General features: G+C 48.5%; 1 protein-coding gene across 3 annotated transcripts in view; it reads right to left on the bottom strand.

Annotated features, from left to right (window-relative positions):
* Positions 1–15,000, bottom strand: part of galnt14 (UDP-N-acetyl-alpha-D-galactosamine:polypeptide N-acetylgalactosaminyltransferase 14 (GalNAc-T14)) — a 146,155-nt gene that overhangs the window by 43,877 nt on the left and 87,278 nt on the right. For all 3 annotated transcript variants that reach the window (XM_056405006.1, XM_056405005.1, XM_056405004.1), the window contains 2 exons: positions 14,098–14,196; positions 3,660–3,727 (listed from right to left, as the gene is read on the bottom strand). In XM_056405006.1, coding sequence (XP_056260981.1) covers positions 3,660–3,727; positions 14,098–14,196 — 167 coding nt within the window. The remainder of the gene's footprint in view (positions 1–3,659; positions 3,728–14,097; positions 14,197–15,000) is intronic.

The following is a 15,000-nucleotide window of genomic DNA, read 5'->3' on the forward strand; positions in this document are numbered from 1 at the left end:
TTCCCTTGTGACCTCAATAAGAATTAAATGCAAGTAAAATGAGGTTAAAGGTCCATATTCAACCTCCGAGGCTAAAACAGGAAGCTGCAGTTCCTCTAACGACCACTAGAGTCTGGCTCCAACAGTGAGTCAGTCCCCATAGACTCCCATGTTAAAATGTCCAACTTTACAGCAGAAATAAACATGTTTACAGCCTGGTACAAAAACTGTTTTGGTCTCTAGAGCTAATTTCCTCCTTCATGACACCTGTTTATATAACTCACCTGTTTATATAACTCACCTGTTTACATTTTATTAAGGACTAAAGTTATGGAAGATTGAGGGCGTGGCCTCTTTGAGTGACAGGTGGGTGAACGGTTGCCACAAACCGGCATGAACCGAAGTCTCAGCTCCACACACGCCCCTCCTCTTTGACCATATTTGGATTAGCTGGGAGTTACTGGGCGGAGTCAGACACTGCCAAGATGGCGAGGGTTGAGCAGCTCACTCTGAGCTTCAGAAACCTGTGGGTGATGTCACAGCGGCGACGGCCATCTTTATTTACAGTCTGTGTTTTATTTGAAGTGTTGATCCATCAGAAGATATAAAAACCATCTCAGTGTAGTTTTACATCTCCTCTCTCAGGCTTCTCTCTGCAGCTCTAGTAACAACAGGTCTGTGAGCCAATCAGAAGAGAGGAGGCTCTGAGCCTCTCTTCTGATTGGCTGACTGTTTTCTGAGTTCCAATAAAAATAAAGCAGATTTCAGGTAAAAACACTCAGAGAAACCAAATCCTGCAAGGTTTGGATGGTGGGTCCAGGTGGGCGGGGCTTGGTGACTGCTTTGTTGTGACATCACAAAGTTCCAGAAGTCCTGACGGCTGGTTTTAAGGCTCAGTTTCTGAATACAGGCTGTGTGCATTTCTCTGTGGACTGAGGCTTTGATACTTTCACAGTATTAATATAGAAGCTAGAGCTGATCTATAATCACACTACACATGGACACACACCTTTACACTGGAGGAGCTTTAATAATCAGTCACCTCCAGTGGTGACAGTACAAATGCAAACTAGACCAAACCAAATAAAGCAAGACAGAAAAAGGAAATGACTAAACATCGACTTAATATCCAGGATCACTGTGTCTCACATGAAAAATATTCTAATAATATCAACTGATATATGATTATTATTGTTAAATAACATGCTGTTAAAAAGCCGTGAGGACACGTGAGGCTGGGAATCTTCCTCCACAGCCTCAGAGTCATGATGATGAGCTGCAGGTCCAGTCTGCTGAACGTGCAGCAGGATGTTCGTGGGTAAAAACAGAATTCATGCTCGGTCCGATATCCCAAAATAAAAAGACTGCAACAAAGTGGGATTAGAGCCCGAGGCGAGATAGGAGTGTTATTAAATGAGTCGCTGCTGAGTGGGAGGAGAGGATCAGACGTTCAGCTGCACACCGACATGTTTACAAGTCAACACACACTGTTCATCCTGCTGCTGCTCGTTTACACTCTGTTTACCTGAGTGTGTCGTCTCTCCGTCTCCATCCTTCCTCCATCATGTAAACCTGACACTGTTTAACCTCCATCACTTGTGTGGTGCGCCCAGCACCGGCTGTCCTGATTGGCTGTCGGGGTTGTGACTCAGCGTGTTGGACAGACAGCGGAGGAACGTCAGCAGGTAGTTTGGAGGATTTTTTCTTTATGGTTGATGTGTGGATGTTTTCTCCTGCTGTGAAGGAAGCTTTTATGTTTCGGTTTGTCTTGATTAATGTCTGTTCTCTGTTGGTTCATTGAAAACCTTTCAGCTGATGAGGAAGAGTTTACCTGCAGCACCTGAGCATCCTCCAACATGAGGCCAACAATTAAGAACCAAAACCTGCAGTTCCTGTAATGACCACTAGAGTCTGGCTCCAACAGTGAGTCATTAGCTCAGCAGATAACTTCATATTTCACAAATGTGGATACAAGTGCTAAACTTCACTAATCCTCCTTGGGTATCACTCTTTTGATAAAACACGTTAGCCACTCAAAAATTCAAGATGGCCGCCATTTCTGGCAAAGAAATGTTATTTTTTGCAATAAGTTCATCCACTATTTTGTCATATAAATTATCCAGGTGTCAAATCATGAAATTTAGTACACATTAAAAAATGAAATGAAAGTATATTTCAGCAAAAATATTACTCACAAAAAAGCCTGCTAACTAGCCTAGCAATAGCGAGTTATCATTCATAATACATCGTGTTTTACACAGAATTTAGAGTCTAAAACACGGGATTACATTAGAAAATAATTGAAATTTGTCCTGTGGGTAAAACTCTGTGGTAAAATATGTTTCCTGTGCCAGAAAAGGCGGCCATCTTAAAATTAAAAAGTGGGTAATGGGATTTTTCTAATTAATGGCCAGAGGCCAAAGGACCAAAGGCCAAAGGCTGAAAGTTATGGAGGATTGAGGGCGTGGCCTCTTTGAGTGACAGGTGGGCGAGCGTATACTTGCCACAAACCAGCATGAACCAAAGTCTCAGCTCCACACACGCCCCTCCTCTTTGACCATATTTGGATTAGCTGGGAGTTAGGGGGCGGAGTCAGACACTGCCAAGATGGCGACGGTCGAGCAGCTCACTCTGAGCTTCAGAAACCTGTGGGTGACGTCACAGAGGCGACGTCCATCTTTATATTTACAGCCTGTGGTCTGTTCACACTGAGATCTCTGTTTTGTCTTCATGTTTTTCTTTGGCCATAAAAGTAAAAATGTGTTTGACTGTATCGGGGTCAGTTCAGCAGAGACGCAGCAGAATTTATTTTCTATCAGCAGCCGAGAGAAAAACAGAAACTACAGCTCATCACAACATTTTCTGTGACGGCTCCTCTGGTAAAAGTGCTCGAGGCTTTTAACTGTCCACACACTGAAGCTTTGACTTCACCTGTAAACCAGGTGTACCTCTCCATGTGTTCCACTGTTTGCTTAAAATATATACATTCAATTTTCTTTTACACATGACTAAAACATCTGGGCACTGTAGTTTTTAACACACGTTACTCAAACAGGAGGGAACTATGTTGCGTGTTGGGACTATTTTCAGCGGCGGATTCGTCCACATCCGGTGCTGTAGTGAGTGTTTGTGGCTGCAGGACGGTGTGTGTTCATGGTGATGAAGAAACATGTGACTCACCACTGTGTTTTTACAGTGTGTGGAAACAGGTCATTTTATTTCTACTGATGTGTATGTTTATGTTTATGTGTGTGTGTATTTCATTTTCATTTGCTTTTCTTTATTTCATTATCAATTTATTCTATTAATTCTAATTCTACTATTTTTATATTATTATTGACATTTTGTTTTCATTTCATTCACTTTCTAATCAGTTCACAGCTGGTTTTGGTCTTTGCATTGATGATGATAAATACAGATTATGTTTGGATCAGCATCTCTAACTGATCTAGATCTAGATCGTCTCTCTGATGTTCGGTCTGTTTCACCTGGACTTTTGTCTCCGGGGACGAAGTGGACACAGCTGCAGGTGAGACACTGTCCACAGCTCTGACCCGGAATGGAGGTCTGCTTTCATCTCCATCGTAATCCTGAGACTGTGATCCCAGCTGCTCTGTGTGTGTGTGTGTGTGTGTGTGTGTGTGTGTGTGTGTGTGTGTGTGTGTGTGTGTGCAGCTCACCGTCGTCGCTGAAGTCGTCCACCAGAATGATCTCATGAATGAGATGAACCGGAGTTCGGTTTAAAACGCTGGAGACAAAGAAAGAGACAAAAGAAAATATTAGTCTCAAATATTCACAAACAGAAGAAGAAGAAGAAGAAACGTACAGAGAGCTGATGAGTAAATGCCAGGACACACACACACACACACACACACACACACACACACACACACACACACACACACACACACACACACACACTGGAAGGTGCTCATGAATCCATTATGTGGCGCTGCCATATGAAACAACATATTGAAAATGTCAGACCAAATTCCTGTTATGAAAATGTGACGAGGCTCAAACTGTTTCATTAAAGACGAAGATGGAAACATCAAAAATTCATAAGTTTCACTGCAAGAAAATGAGAGGACGTGTTTTTGTTCTCCTCCTCAATAACCTCTGTTCATCTGAGGAGGAGGAGGAGGAGAGGAGGAGGAGGAGGAAGAGGAGGAGGAGGAGAGGAGGAGGAGAGGAGGAGGAGGAGGAGAGGAGGAGGAGGAGGAGAGGAGGAGGAGGAGAGGAGGAGAGGAGGAGGAGGAGAGGAGGAGAGGAGGAGGAGGAGGAGGAGGAGGAGGAGAGGAGGAGGAGGAGGAGAGGAGGAGGAGGAGGAGAGGAGAGGAGGAGAGGAGGAGGAGGAGGAGGAGGAGGAGGAGAGGAGGAGGAGGAGGAGGAGGAGAGGAGGAGGAGAGGAGGAGGAGAGAGAGGAGGAGGAGGAGGAGGAGGAGGAGGAGGAGGAGAGGAGAGAGGAGGAGGAAGAGGAGGAGGAGGAGGAAGAGAGGAGGAGGAGGAGAGGAGGAGGAGGAGGAGGAGGAGGAGAGGAGAGGAGAGGAGGAGGAGGAGAGGAGGAGGAGAGGAGGAGGAGGAGGAGGAGAGGAGGAGGAGGAGGAGGAAGAGGAGAGAGGAGAGGAGAGGAGGAGGAAGAGGAGGAGGAGGAGGAAGAGGAGGAGGAGGAGAGGAGGAGGAGGAGGAGAGGAGGAGAGGTGGAGGAGAGGAGGAGGAGGAGGAGGAGGAGAGGAAGAGGAGGAGGAGGAGGAGGAGAGGAGGAGGAGGAGGAGGAGGAGGAGAGGAGGAGGAGGAAGAGGAGGAGGAGAGGAGGAGGAGAGGAGGAGGAGGAGGAAGAGGAGGAGGAGGAGGAGAAGAGGAGGAGGAGGAGGAGGAGAGGGGAGGAGAGGAGGAGGAGGAGGAGGAGGAGGAGGAGGAGGAGAGGAAGAGGAGGAGGAGAGGAGGAGAGGAGGAAGAAGAGGAGGAGGAGGAGGAGGAGGAGAGGAGAGGAGGAGGAGGAGAGGAGGAGAAGGAGGAGGAGAGGAGAGGAGAGGAGGAGGAGAGGAGAGGAGAGGAAGGAGGAGAGGAGGAGGAGAGGAGGAGGAGGAGGAGAGGAGGAGAGGAGGAGGAGGAGGAGAGGAGGAGAGGAGGAGGAGGAGAGGAGGAGGAGGAGAGGAGGAGGAGGAGGAGGAGGAGAGAGGAGGAGAGGAGAGGAGGAGGAGAGGAGGAGAGGAGGAGGAGGAGGAGAGGAGGAGGAGGAGGAGGAGAGGAGGAGGAGGAGGAGGAGGAGAGGAGGAGGAGGAGGAGGAGGAGGAGGAGAGGAGGAGAGGAGGAGGAGGAGGAGAGGAGGAGGAGGAGGAGGAGAGGAGGAGAGGAGGAGGAGGAGGAGAGGAGGAGGAGGAGGAGGAGGAGAGGAGGAGGAGGAGAGAGGAGGAGGAGGAGGAGGAGGAGAGGAGGAGAGGAAGGAGGAGGAGAGGAGGAGGAAGAGGAGAGGAGGAGGAGGAAGAGGAGGAGAGGAGGAGAGGAGGAGGAGGAGAGGAAGGAGGAGGAGGAGGAGGAGGAGGAGAGGAGGAGGAGAGGAGGAGGAGGAGGAGGAGAGGAGGAGGAGGAGGAGGAGGAAGAGGAGGAGGAGGAGAGGAGGAGGAGGAGGAGGAGGAGGGAGGAGGAGGAGGAGAGGAGGAGAGGAGAGGAGGAGAGGAGGAGAGGAGAGGAGGAGGAGGAGAGAGGAGAGGAGGAGGAGGAGGAGGAGAGGAGGAGGAGAGGAGGAGGAGGAGGAGGAGAGGAGGAGAGGAGGAGGAGGAGGAGGGAGGAGAGGAGGAGGAGGAGAGGAGAGGAGAGGAGGAGGAGGAGGAGAGGAGGAGGAGAGGAGGAGAGGAGGAGGAGGGAGGAGAGGAGGAGGAGGAGAGGAGGAGAGGAGGAGGAGGAGAGGAGGAGAGGAGGAGGAGGAGGAGGAGAGGAGGAGGAGGAGGAGGAGAGGAGGAGAGAGGAGGAGGAGGAGGAGGAGGAGGAGAGGAGAGGAGGAGAGGAAGTAGACAGGAAATTGAGAGAGAAAGGAGCAGGTGAGAAGGAGGAAGAGATGGAGAAAGAAAGGAACAAAGGAGATGAAGGAAGAAAAGAGAGAGGAGGATGAAAGGAAACAGAAGAAGAAAGGATCATATCTGCAGAGAAAGAATGAAAGGAAATGAAGGAAGACAAGGAAGAAGGGAAAATAGGAGAGAGTTGGAATGGAAGGATTAATAAAAGGATATAGAGGAGATAAATAAATAAAAGAGGAATAAAAGGCAATGATGGAGGACGAGAAGAAAGAGAAAAGAAAGGGAATGAATTGATGGAGGAAGAAAGGAAGAAGACAGAGAGGAAAAAGCTACAAGGAAAGGATGAAGGAGGAGGTGAAGGCAGGACACTGGTTGATTGAGACACAACCAGAGACGGAGGTGTGGAGATAAAGATGGATTGAATTCAGGAGGAGTGGAAGTGAAGAAGGGAGCGAGGGACGGAGGAGGAGGAGGAGGAGGTGTGGAGTCTCTGAGGCCCACCGGACCCCATCAGGAGGAGTGATGGATGCAGGGAGGGATAATAAAGGAGGATGGAGAGAGAGAGAGAGAGAGAGAGGGAGGGAGAGAGAGACGGAGAGAGAGAGAGAGACAGAGAGAGAGAGAGAGAGACGAGAGAGAGAGAGGGAGAGAGAGACGAGAGAGAGAGAGAGAAACAGAGAGAGAGAGAGAGAGAGAGAGAGACAGAGAGAGAAACAGTGAGACAGAGAGAGAGACAGAGGGAGAGAGACAGAGAGAGAGAGAGAGAGAGAGGGAGGGAGAGAGAGAGAGAGAGAGAGAGAGAAACAGAGAGACAGAGAGAGAGACAGAGGGAGAGAGAGAGAGAGAGAGAGACAGAGAGAGAGACAGACAGAGGTGGTAAGGGAGATAAATAACCCTGATTGTAAGTCTCTCTCTCTCTCTCTCTCTCTCTCTCTCTCTCTGTGGAGTCGAGCAGCGATCAGAGGAGATGGATGAATGGATTGATGGATGAGATGGAGGGAAGGAGGGAGGGAGGGAGGAGGGAAGGTGTGGGGGCGAGCAAAGGAGAACTGAAGATGGGGGAGGGCAAAGAAAACAGAAATAAGGTGAACAAACAGAGAGAGAAGAAGTTCTATCTATGTTTTCTATATCTATATTACAGTGAGCCTGACAATCTTTTCTTTCTTTGTCTCTCTCTCTCTCTCTCTCTCTCTCTCACACACACACAGGAGTTTCCATTCTCTGGTTCACAGGCCACTAGTTCTGAGGCTGCCCCCCCCCCCCCCCCCCCCCAGAGGAGCAGCTATCTGCAGCTCACAGGAAGTAAGATCAGCTGTGACGAGGCGGCGGTCGGCTGAACTCTATCTGCCGCTCTGTTTGGAGAAACGTTCGTCACCTCCAGCTGTTCAAAGAGACGGGGGAGGAGCTGGGACGGGCAGTTTGTAAGGACGGACAGATAGTTAGTTAGCTCGCTAACGATGCTAACAGGCTAAATGTGAAACGCTCAGGTGAGAGTTCAACCTGTGGAGAGTGTCGTTCATGGTCCCCAGAGGATGAACCCTGATGGTGAATTATACCTGCATGTTAGCATTGTTAGTATCCGGACGTTAGCATTTAGCTTCACGCTAGCTATTAGCTCCATGTGCATTTATTTTCTTTACTTTTACTTCCTGTTTACATCTACAAATGAGTAGAAAACATATAACACGTTCAAGACAAGAAGACTTTCTTCACATTAACACCCCCCCCACACACACACACACACACACACACACACACACACACACACACACACACACACACACACACACACACACACACACACAGCTCAGGTGAAAGAGGCCATTGAACCAGGGATCAGTGTGTGTGTGTGTGACGACCTCAGGCGGAGGATTGTGGGCTCGTCCTCAGGACTCAGCTGAGACACGTGCAGCTCTCCACTTCCTGCTGTAAATCAGCTGCAGGATTGTTTTTCACCGACTCGGTTTCAGCAGGTGAGAAGTCAAATTAATTCCTTCTCTTCATGCAGAGACACTTTGCTCAGGGCGTTTCTTTTCTCTCCTTTATCCTCTCTAAAGCTTCTTCCTTCTCCACCTTTCTCTGTTTGCACCTCAGCTCACTCCCCCCTCCCTCCCTCTCTCTCGCCCTCCCTCCCTCCCTCTCTCTCTCTGGCTGATTGGTTACCTGACAGCCGGTTCTTCCATCCTCTACCTCACTGGAGTTATTCATTACTCCTCTCTCCCTCTCCACCTCTCCATCTTTCTGCAGCCTGTTTCTCTATCAGGACCTCTGACAGCCATTAAAACAAACACAAAACAAACCGTTTTTATTCTAAATGAAGCTCAGGATGAAGAACCTGTCGCAGTGAAAACACAGATTTAGCTGTTTGAAGCTGCGTCTTAAATCTGGCCGTGACAGAAAAGCCTCTCCCAGCAGATCCTCAAACTGTTCCTGGAAAGAAATCCTGATTCAGCCGCTCAATACGCTGCGCTCTGTCCGAGCGCCAGTGATGCATCAGGCTGTATATCTGCTCCCAGTAAATACTGTCTCATCACTGCTGATCTACGGTGCCATACATCTACATTGGTCAGCGTGTCTGGGACCTACAGGCTAGTTAGTCCCTGTTAAATACAGTCTGGTCGCCGCTAATCTCCAATAATCTATAAGTAATTACAGCGTGAGCAGATCATCAGTGATGATCTCAAACAGGAGCTGCGTGCAGGAACAAACTGATGATGCGTCCTGTAAAACTCTTTGCACCTCAGCTGACGCTGGATCAGTTCAGTAATGAACCTGCAGAACGCTTCACCTGATTACAGGAGGAATTCTGGACGACTTCCCTGGGTAAAAAGAAAGAAGAGGACAGAGACAGAAGAAGACAGCGGGACAACAGAGACGTATCTGAGGGCTTTTATAAATCAGGGAAACTGCAGTAGAAAGCAAAGACTGTAAATCTACCTAATGACCTGCTCCTAATAAATCCTGACGGATCAGCTGTGGAGGAAGTGATCCGGACTCTTTACTGACCACTGACTCAGAAAGTGCTGAGCTGGTGCTGATCTAGAAGAGGTGTTTCTACGCTCCCACTGGCTGCTGCTGCTGCTGGGCTGGAGCTCACCCTGACGGACGGAGGCGGCTAATTAGACTGTGAAGTGACTGGAGTCCGGTGGTTTTCACTGTGGAGCCATTTCACCAGCAACCAATCACAGAATCCCACTGTCGACAGCACGCTCTGTTCAAACACTAATCAAACACTTTTCTCTCCAGTTCTTCTAAAGTCTTTTTTTAATCTTTTAAAGTTACTGACTGAAATCTGCAGCACAAACAAACTATCTGAGGAATAAGAAATATCAGGCTTCAGGTTCAGGGACAGTTCTGTCGATGCATTGTTGACTCTTTTCATGGATTTGTTGACAATAAAAAATGATCCTTGAATCCTTTAATGGCTCAGTTTTAAGGTGGAAGTGTAGAATGTGTTTATAATATTTGTCCATGTGCTCAAGCATCAACCTCCAGAGCTGAACATGAAGCTGCAGTTCCTCTAATGACCACTAGAGTCTAAACTCACCTGTTTACATTTTATTAAGGGCTAAAGTGATGGAGGATTGAGGGCGTGGCCTCTTTGAGTGACAGGTGGGTGAGCGTATGAACCAAAGTCTCAGCTCCACACAGGCCCCTCCTCTTTGACCATATTTGGATTAGCTTGGAGTTGGGGGCGGAGTCGGTCCACTGCCAAGATGGCGACAGTGGGGCAGCTCACTCTGAGCTTCGGAAACCTGTGGGTGACGGCACAGGGGCGACGGCCATCTTTGTTTACAGTCTGTGAATCCGTCTTACAGAGTCACTCGTTTTATTTGTCGTCCATTTTGGGAGGAATGAGATGTCTCTCTCCCTCTGCCTTTTCCCATGATGCTCCTGTGGCTCCTCTTTAATAATGGCTCCACACACACGGAGCCCAAACAGTGTCAAACTATTAAAAAAACAAATATGTCCTCAAAAGCTCCTCTCTCCCTCTCTCTCTCTGCTTGTCTCTCGCCCAGCGGAGACAGAGGAGATGGGATCAATTTTCAGATCAGAGCTTGATTAAATATCGACAGGCCTGGTTCTCCGTCAGAGAGCAGCTCTTTGATCAGGAGATGAAAAGCTTTCAGAGCGCCCGTCATTGTCTCAGAAATCAGACGTATTAGAGTTGGGCCGAGCCCCAGAGCCCACAGCTCCAGAATCCGACTCTTTTATAGTGTAATCGTCGGCGCTCAACGCGCTCTCAGTGTTTTCAGAGTCTCCGGAGCAAAGCGTGATTGCAGATAGTAAAAAGAAAACTTATCACGATATTATCTGTTTTTTTCTGCTTGAAAACTGACGCTTGAAATGAGATTGAATTTTCTTCCACTAAATATGTGTGAGCCGCTCAGAAGAAGTTTGAGCACAGTGAGTATCTTGTGTAAACTTTCCCGCTCTGATCCGGTGCAGATCGGAGAATAAGCAGATCGACATTTTTCAGAGGAATTCACCCATGAAGAAGTGATGATGGAGGCTTTTCTCTCAGCTCAGTACTTCACATTATCACACTTTCACACACTCACTCACACTTGGCAGCAGCTAACGTCGTCGTCTGCTGCTGCTGCTGCTACTCCTGTGCAGGTTAAACGCCTTGCTCAAGGGCACAGCGGCAGCATCTCTGAGGACAGTGAGACTGTGCATGTGAGCGGCAGGAACCACGTTCTAGAGCTACAATATAAATGTTTCTATTCATCATGAACCTCAAATGCAGGAGTCAAGACCAGAGTCAGTTCTAATCCATCACACGACGGCCGCAACATCATCAAAGACTCATTTAAGAAATTGATTTAAGGAACTATTTATAAGTTTTGCTCTTGCTACTAGCTAGCGTTAGCATTAGCAGCTGTTTACTTACCAGTCTAGAACAAACACTGAGAGTTCAGCATCAACCCTCTTTCCTTCACTCACCAACATCTGTCTCCAGAGGTGGAAACTGACACCAATGTTGACTCTTGTTTAGCTTCTTTCTCTACCACTTCTTCTCTTCTACTGAAGTTAGCATGCTAACCAGCTAGCTCCACGCACAGTCACTGTAGCGTCCAGTCTGAGACAGCAGCTCAGCTCAGAGGAGCAATGCGACCACGGCTGAAGCTCCCGCAGAGACTGGTCAGTAAACAGCTGTTGATGCTAACGTTAGCTATGTAGCAATAGCAAAACGTGCAAATAGCCCCAAACTTAAAGCGATTGTGTCCTTCCATGACAGGTTTGTGTGGGTCAGCTGTTTTATACATCTGGTACAATCTGTAGCTAATGGGCTAAAAATCACTGGATGGTCCATGAACTAATGACCTCTGACATCTGACCTCTGACCTCCCTGTGGAACCATCTGATAACCAGTGGGCTCGCTGCTTCACACACACACACACACACACACACACAGAGGGAGGAGACATTGTGTGAAACAACTTTGTTTGAAAACTTTGTTTCCATAGCAACCGCCCACCACTCCAAAAAAACGTGGCGTGTGCAGCTTCTGAACATAAAAGAAAAGAAGTTGCCGTTTCGGTCTCATGACTCACGTGTCCCCGTCTCCCCCTCAGGACGAACACACACCAGGGGAGCGTCAGCTGGTCTGTTGTTAACCCCTTCACTCCACGGTGAAGACATGAAACAGGAAGTGACCTGTTCCACTCTTCTTCTTTATTGGTGCTTCTCTTGGTTCCAGACAGCAGCTGTAGATCACAGAGCCGTGACTCAGCTCTGCTCAGCATCATCTTCCCTCATGGATCTTTATGATGAACTACACGTCTGTTAAACTGCTGAAAGGTCACCTAAGATCCATTATTGATCTTTGTGTTATTGATCTTTAATCCATATTTGTCCGACTCCATCAGGGAACCTGTAGAGTCTGTGGTCCAGACCATCAGGGGCCGGTCCACAACACACCTTCAGTTTTCTACTTAAGGTTTCATTTCTCCTTATCAGAGGGTGTTACGCAGAATCTCTGTCTCCATGGAGACAGTTTGTTAGCTAGCATTAGCTTGTGATACCTGCGATCACTATTGGGAGGCAGGTAACATTAAAGACGCGTGTCGTTTTCTCTTCCTCCTGTGGTTCAACCATCTGAAACAATGAGGATCCATTTTGGATTTTTCGTTCAGCACATCGTTGGCAGCAAATCCTGTCTTCCTCTGATCATCAGCCAAGATGGCCGTCACTGCACACGCTAGCCGCCCTGTGCTGTTTGTTGCCAACGCATTGTAAACAGAAGAACAGTATAATGACACATGTAAGAGATCTTTAACAGTCAGACAGACAGACGCTCCAACACACTCGTGTGTGTTTGGATCGTCGCTGCCGTGAACGTCTTTGAAATGTTTTCATCTCAAATCTGAATCTGAATATCTGCAGCTTCCTGGAGACGACCACTGCTCCACATTCACAAACTAAAAATAAAAGGCAGCTAAACTACTTCCAGCTCCAAGTCAGCACACACACACACACACACACACACACACACACACACACACACACACACACACACACACACACACAGATATACAGAGAGAGCCAGAGCCAAAGGGAGCAGAGGGGCCCAGGGAGACAGATTGTCTTTTAATTGGTTGAAAACTGCAGAGCTTTGAGAAGGGCTGAAGGGGAGGACACACACACACACATTCACGCACTCACACACACACACACACACACACACACACCACACACACACACACACACACACACGCACAAACTCACACACACACACACACAGACACACACACACACACACAGAGACACACAATGTCCTCTGTGATAGTCAGGAGACGCGGCGGTCCCTGCTGACTGACTGGTATAATGAGCTGAACTCGGGCCAAAACCTGGAGGTGTGTGTGTGTGTGTGTGTGTGTGTGTGTGTGTGTGTGTGTGTGTGTTTTTTATTGTGTGTGTGTGGCGACCTGCTGATATCATCAAACTGTACGGCAGAGCGATGGTTCAGAGATTGAGGGTCAGGAGAGTTTAAATGTGTGTGGAGGTTTTGTTCTGCTGCACAATCTGGCAGCTGAAAGTTTCTTTGCTCAGCAGCCGACATCTACACTGAGGTCTGAAGAGGACCAGGTCTGATCAGGACCAGGTCTGAGGAGGACCAGGTCTGAGGAGGACCAGGTCTGATCAGGACCAGGTCTGAGCAGGACCAGGTCTGAGGAGGACCAGGTCTGATCAGGACCAGGTCTGAGCAGGACCAGGTCTGATCAGGACCAGGTCTGAGGAGGACCAGGTCTGAAGAGGACCAGGTCTGAGCAGGACCAGGTCTGATCAGGACCAGGTCTGAGGAGGACCAGGTCTGATCAGGACCAGGTCTGAGGAGGACCAGGTCTGAGGAGGACCAGGTCTGATCAGGACCAGGTCTGAGCAGGACCAGGTCTGAGGAGGACCAGGTCTGATCAGGACCAGGTCTGAGCAGGACCAGGTCTGATCAGGACCAGGTCTGAGGAGGACCAGGTCTGAAGAGGACCAGGTCTGAGCAGGACCAGGTCTGATCAGGACCAGGTCTGATCAGGACCAGGTCTGAAGAGGACCAGGTCTGATCAGGACCAGGTCTGATCAGGACCAGGTCTGAAGAGGACCAGGTCTGATCAGGACCAGGTCTGAGCAGGTCCACATTCGGCCTGGACTGTGACATCAGAGTCTCTCCTGCAGGTGTTATGAAATGATGAAAACTCAAACCCAGGTGGGAAAGATCAGATAAAAAACACAATCACGGGGCGTCGTGTGGCGTAGTGGTCTAAGCAGGCGCCCCATGTGTAGAGGCTACAGTCGGCCCCAGTTCGAATCCCGCATCGGACGGCCCTTCGCTGCATGTCATTCCCCCTCTCTCTACCTCCCCATTTCCTGTCTCTCTCCACTATACTGTCAAATAAAGGCATAAAAAGCCCAAAAAATATACTTTAAAAAAAACCAATCACACCAGAACCTCCTCGTGGTCGTTTGTTTGAAGCGTTTATGAGATATCGTGTCCATGAGAACGAGGTGAACTGACAACCTGAAAACAAAATGGACGTGTGTGTGTGTGTGTGTGTGTGTGTGAGTGTGTGTGTGTGTGTGTGTGTGTGTGTGTGTGTGTTACCTCCTGATGGTGCGCAGCAGGGTGGATCTGGCCTCGTTGTGGAAGGTGATGATGATGGAGGTTGGAGGAAGATCAGAGTCGTAGTGAAGAGTGGTGCACCTGGAGAGACACAGAAACATTTCATCATCATCATCATCATCATCATCATCATCAATACAACAAAAAGACAAACCGTGCTCATTTAAGGACTACACTTATGGAGGATTGAGGGCGTGGCCTCTTTGAGTGACAGATGGGTGAGTGTGTGTTTGACACAAACAGAGTCTCAGCTCCACACAAGCCCCTCCACTTTGACTATAATTGGATTAGCTGGGAGGGAGAGGCGGAGTCAGACACTGCCAAGATAGTGACGGTGCAGCAGCTCACTCTGAGCTTCAGAAACCTTTGGGTGATGTCACAGAGGCGACGGCCATCTTTGTTTACAGTCTTTAGGTGTGACACACCGATGTAATCAACCCTGTTTCTATATAATATCATGTCTGACACACACACACACACACACACACACACACACACACACACACACACAGTAACCAAGTGATCAGACCAGACCTATTGAAGATGAATTATAGATGACCAGTCAGAGGCTCATTAAAATACACCACATAAGTCTGTGTGTGTGTGTGTGTGTGTGTGTGTGTGTGTGTGTGTGTGTGCTGCCTCCGCTGGGTCAGCAGCCTTTCCTTCTAAAAGAGCAGCATCAGAAACACACACAGACACACACACAGTATAATGAGTGGACTGGCCTTTACCTATCAGATTGATGGATTGGTGACATTTTCAAGCAGAAACAGTCGCTCGCTCCGTTCTGGCCTTCAGCTTTAAGAACCTCACCTTCCTCAAATGTGTGTGTGTGTGTGTGTGTGTGTGTGTCTGTGTGTGTGTCTGTGTGTGTGTGTGTGT

Source organism: Seriola aureovittata, chromosome 19 (assembly GCF_021018895.1).
Source record: "Seriola aureovittata isolate HTS-2021-v1 ecotype China chromosome 19, ASM2101889v1, whole genome shotgun sequence".
NCBI lineage: Eukaryota > Metazoa > Chordata > Actinopteri > Carangiformes > Carangidae > Seriola > Seriola aureovittata.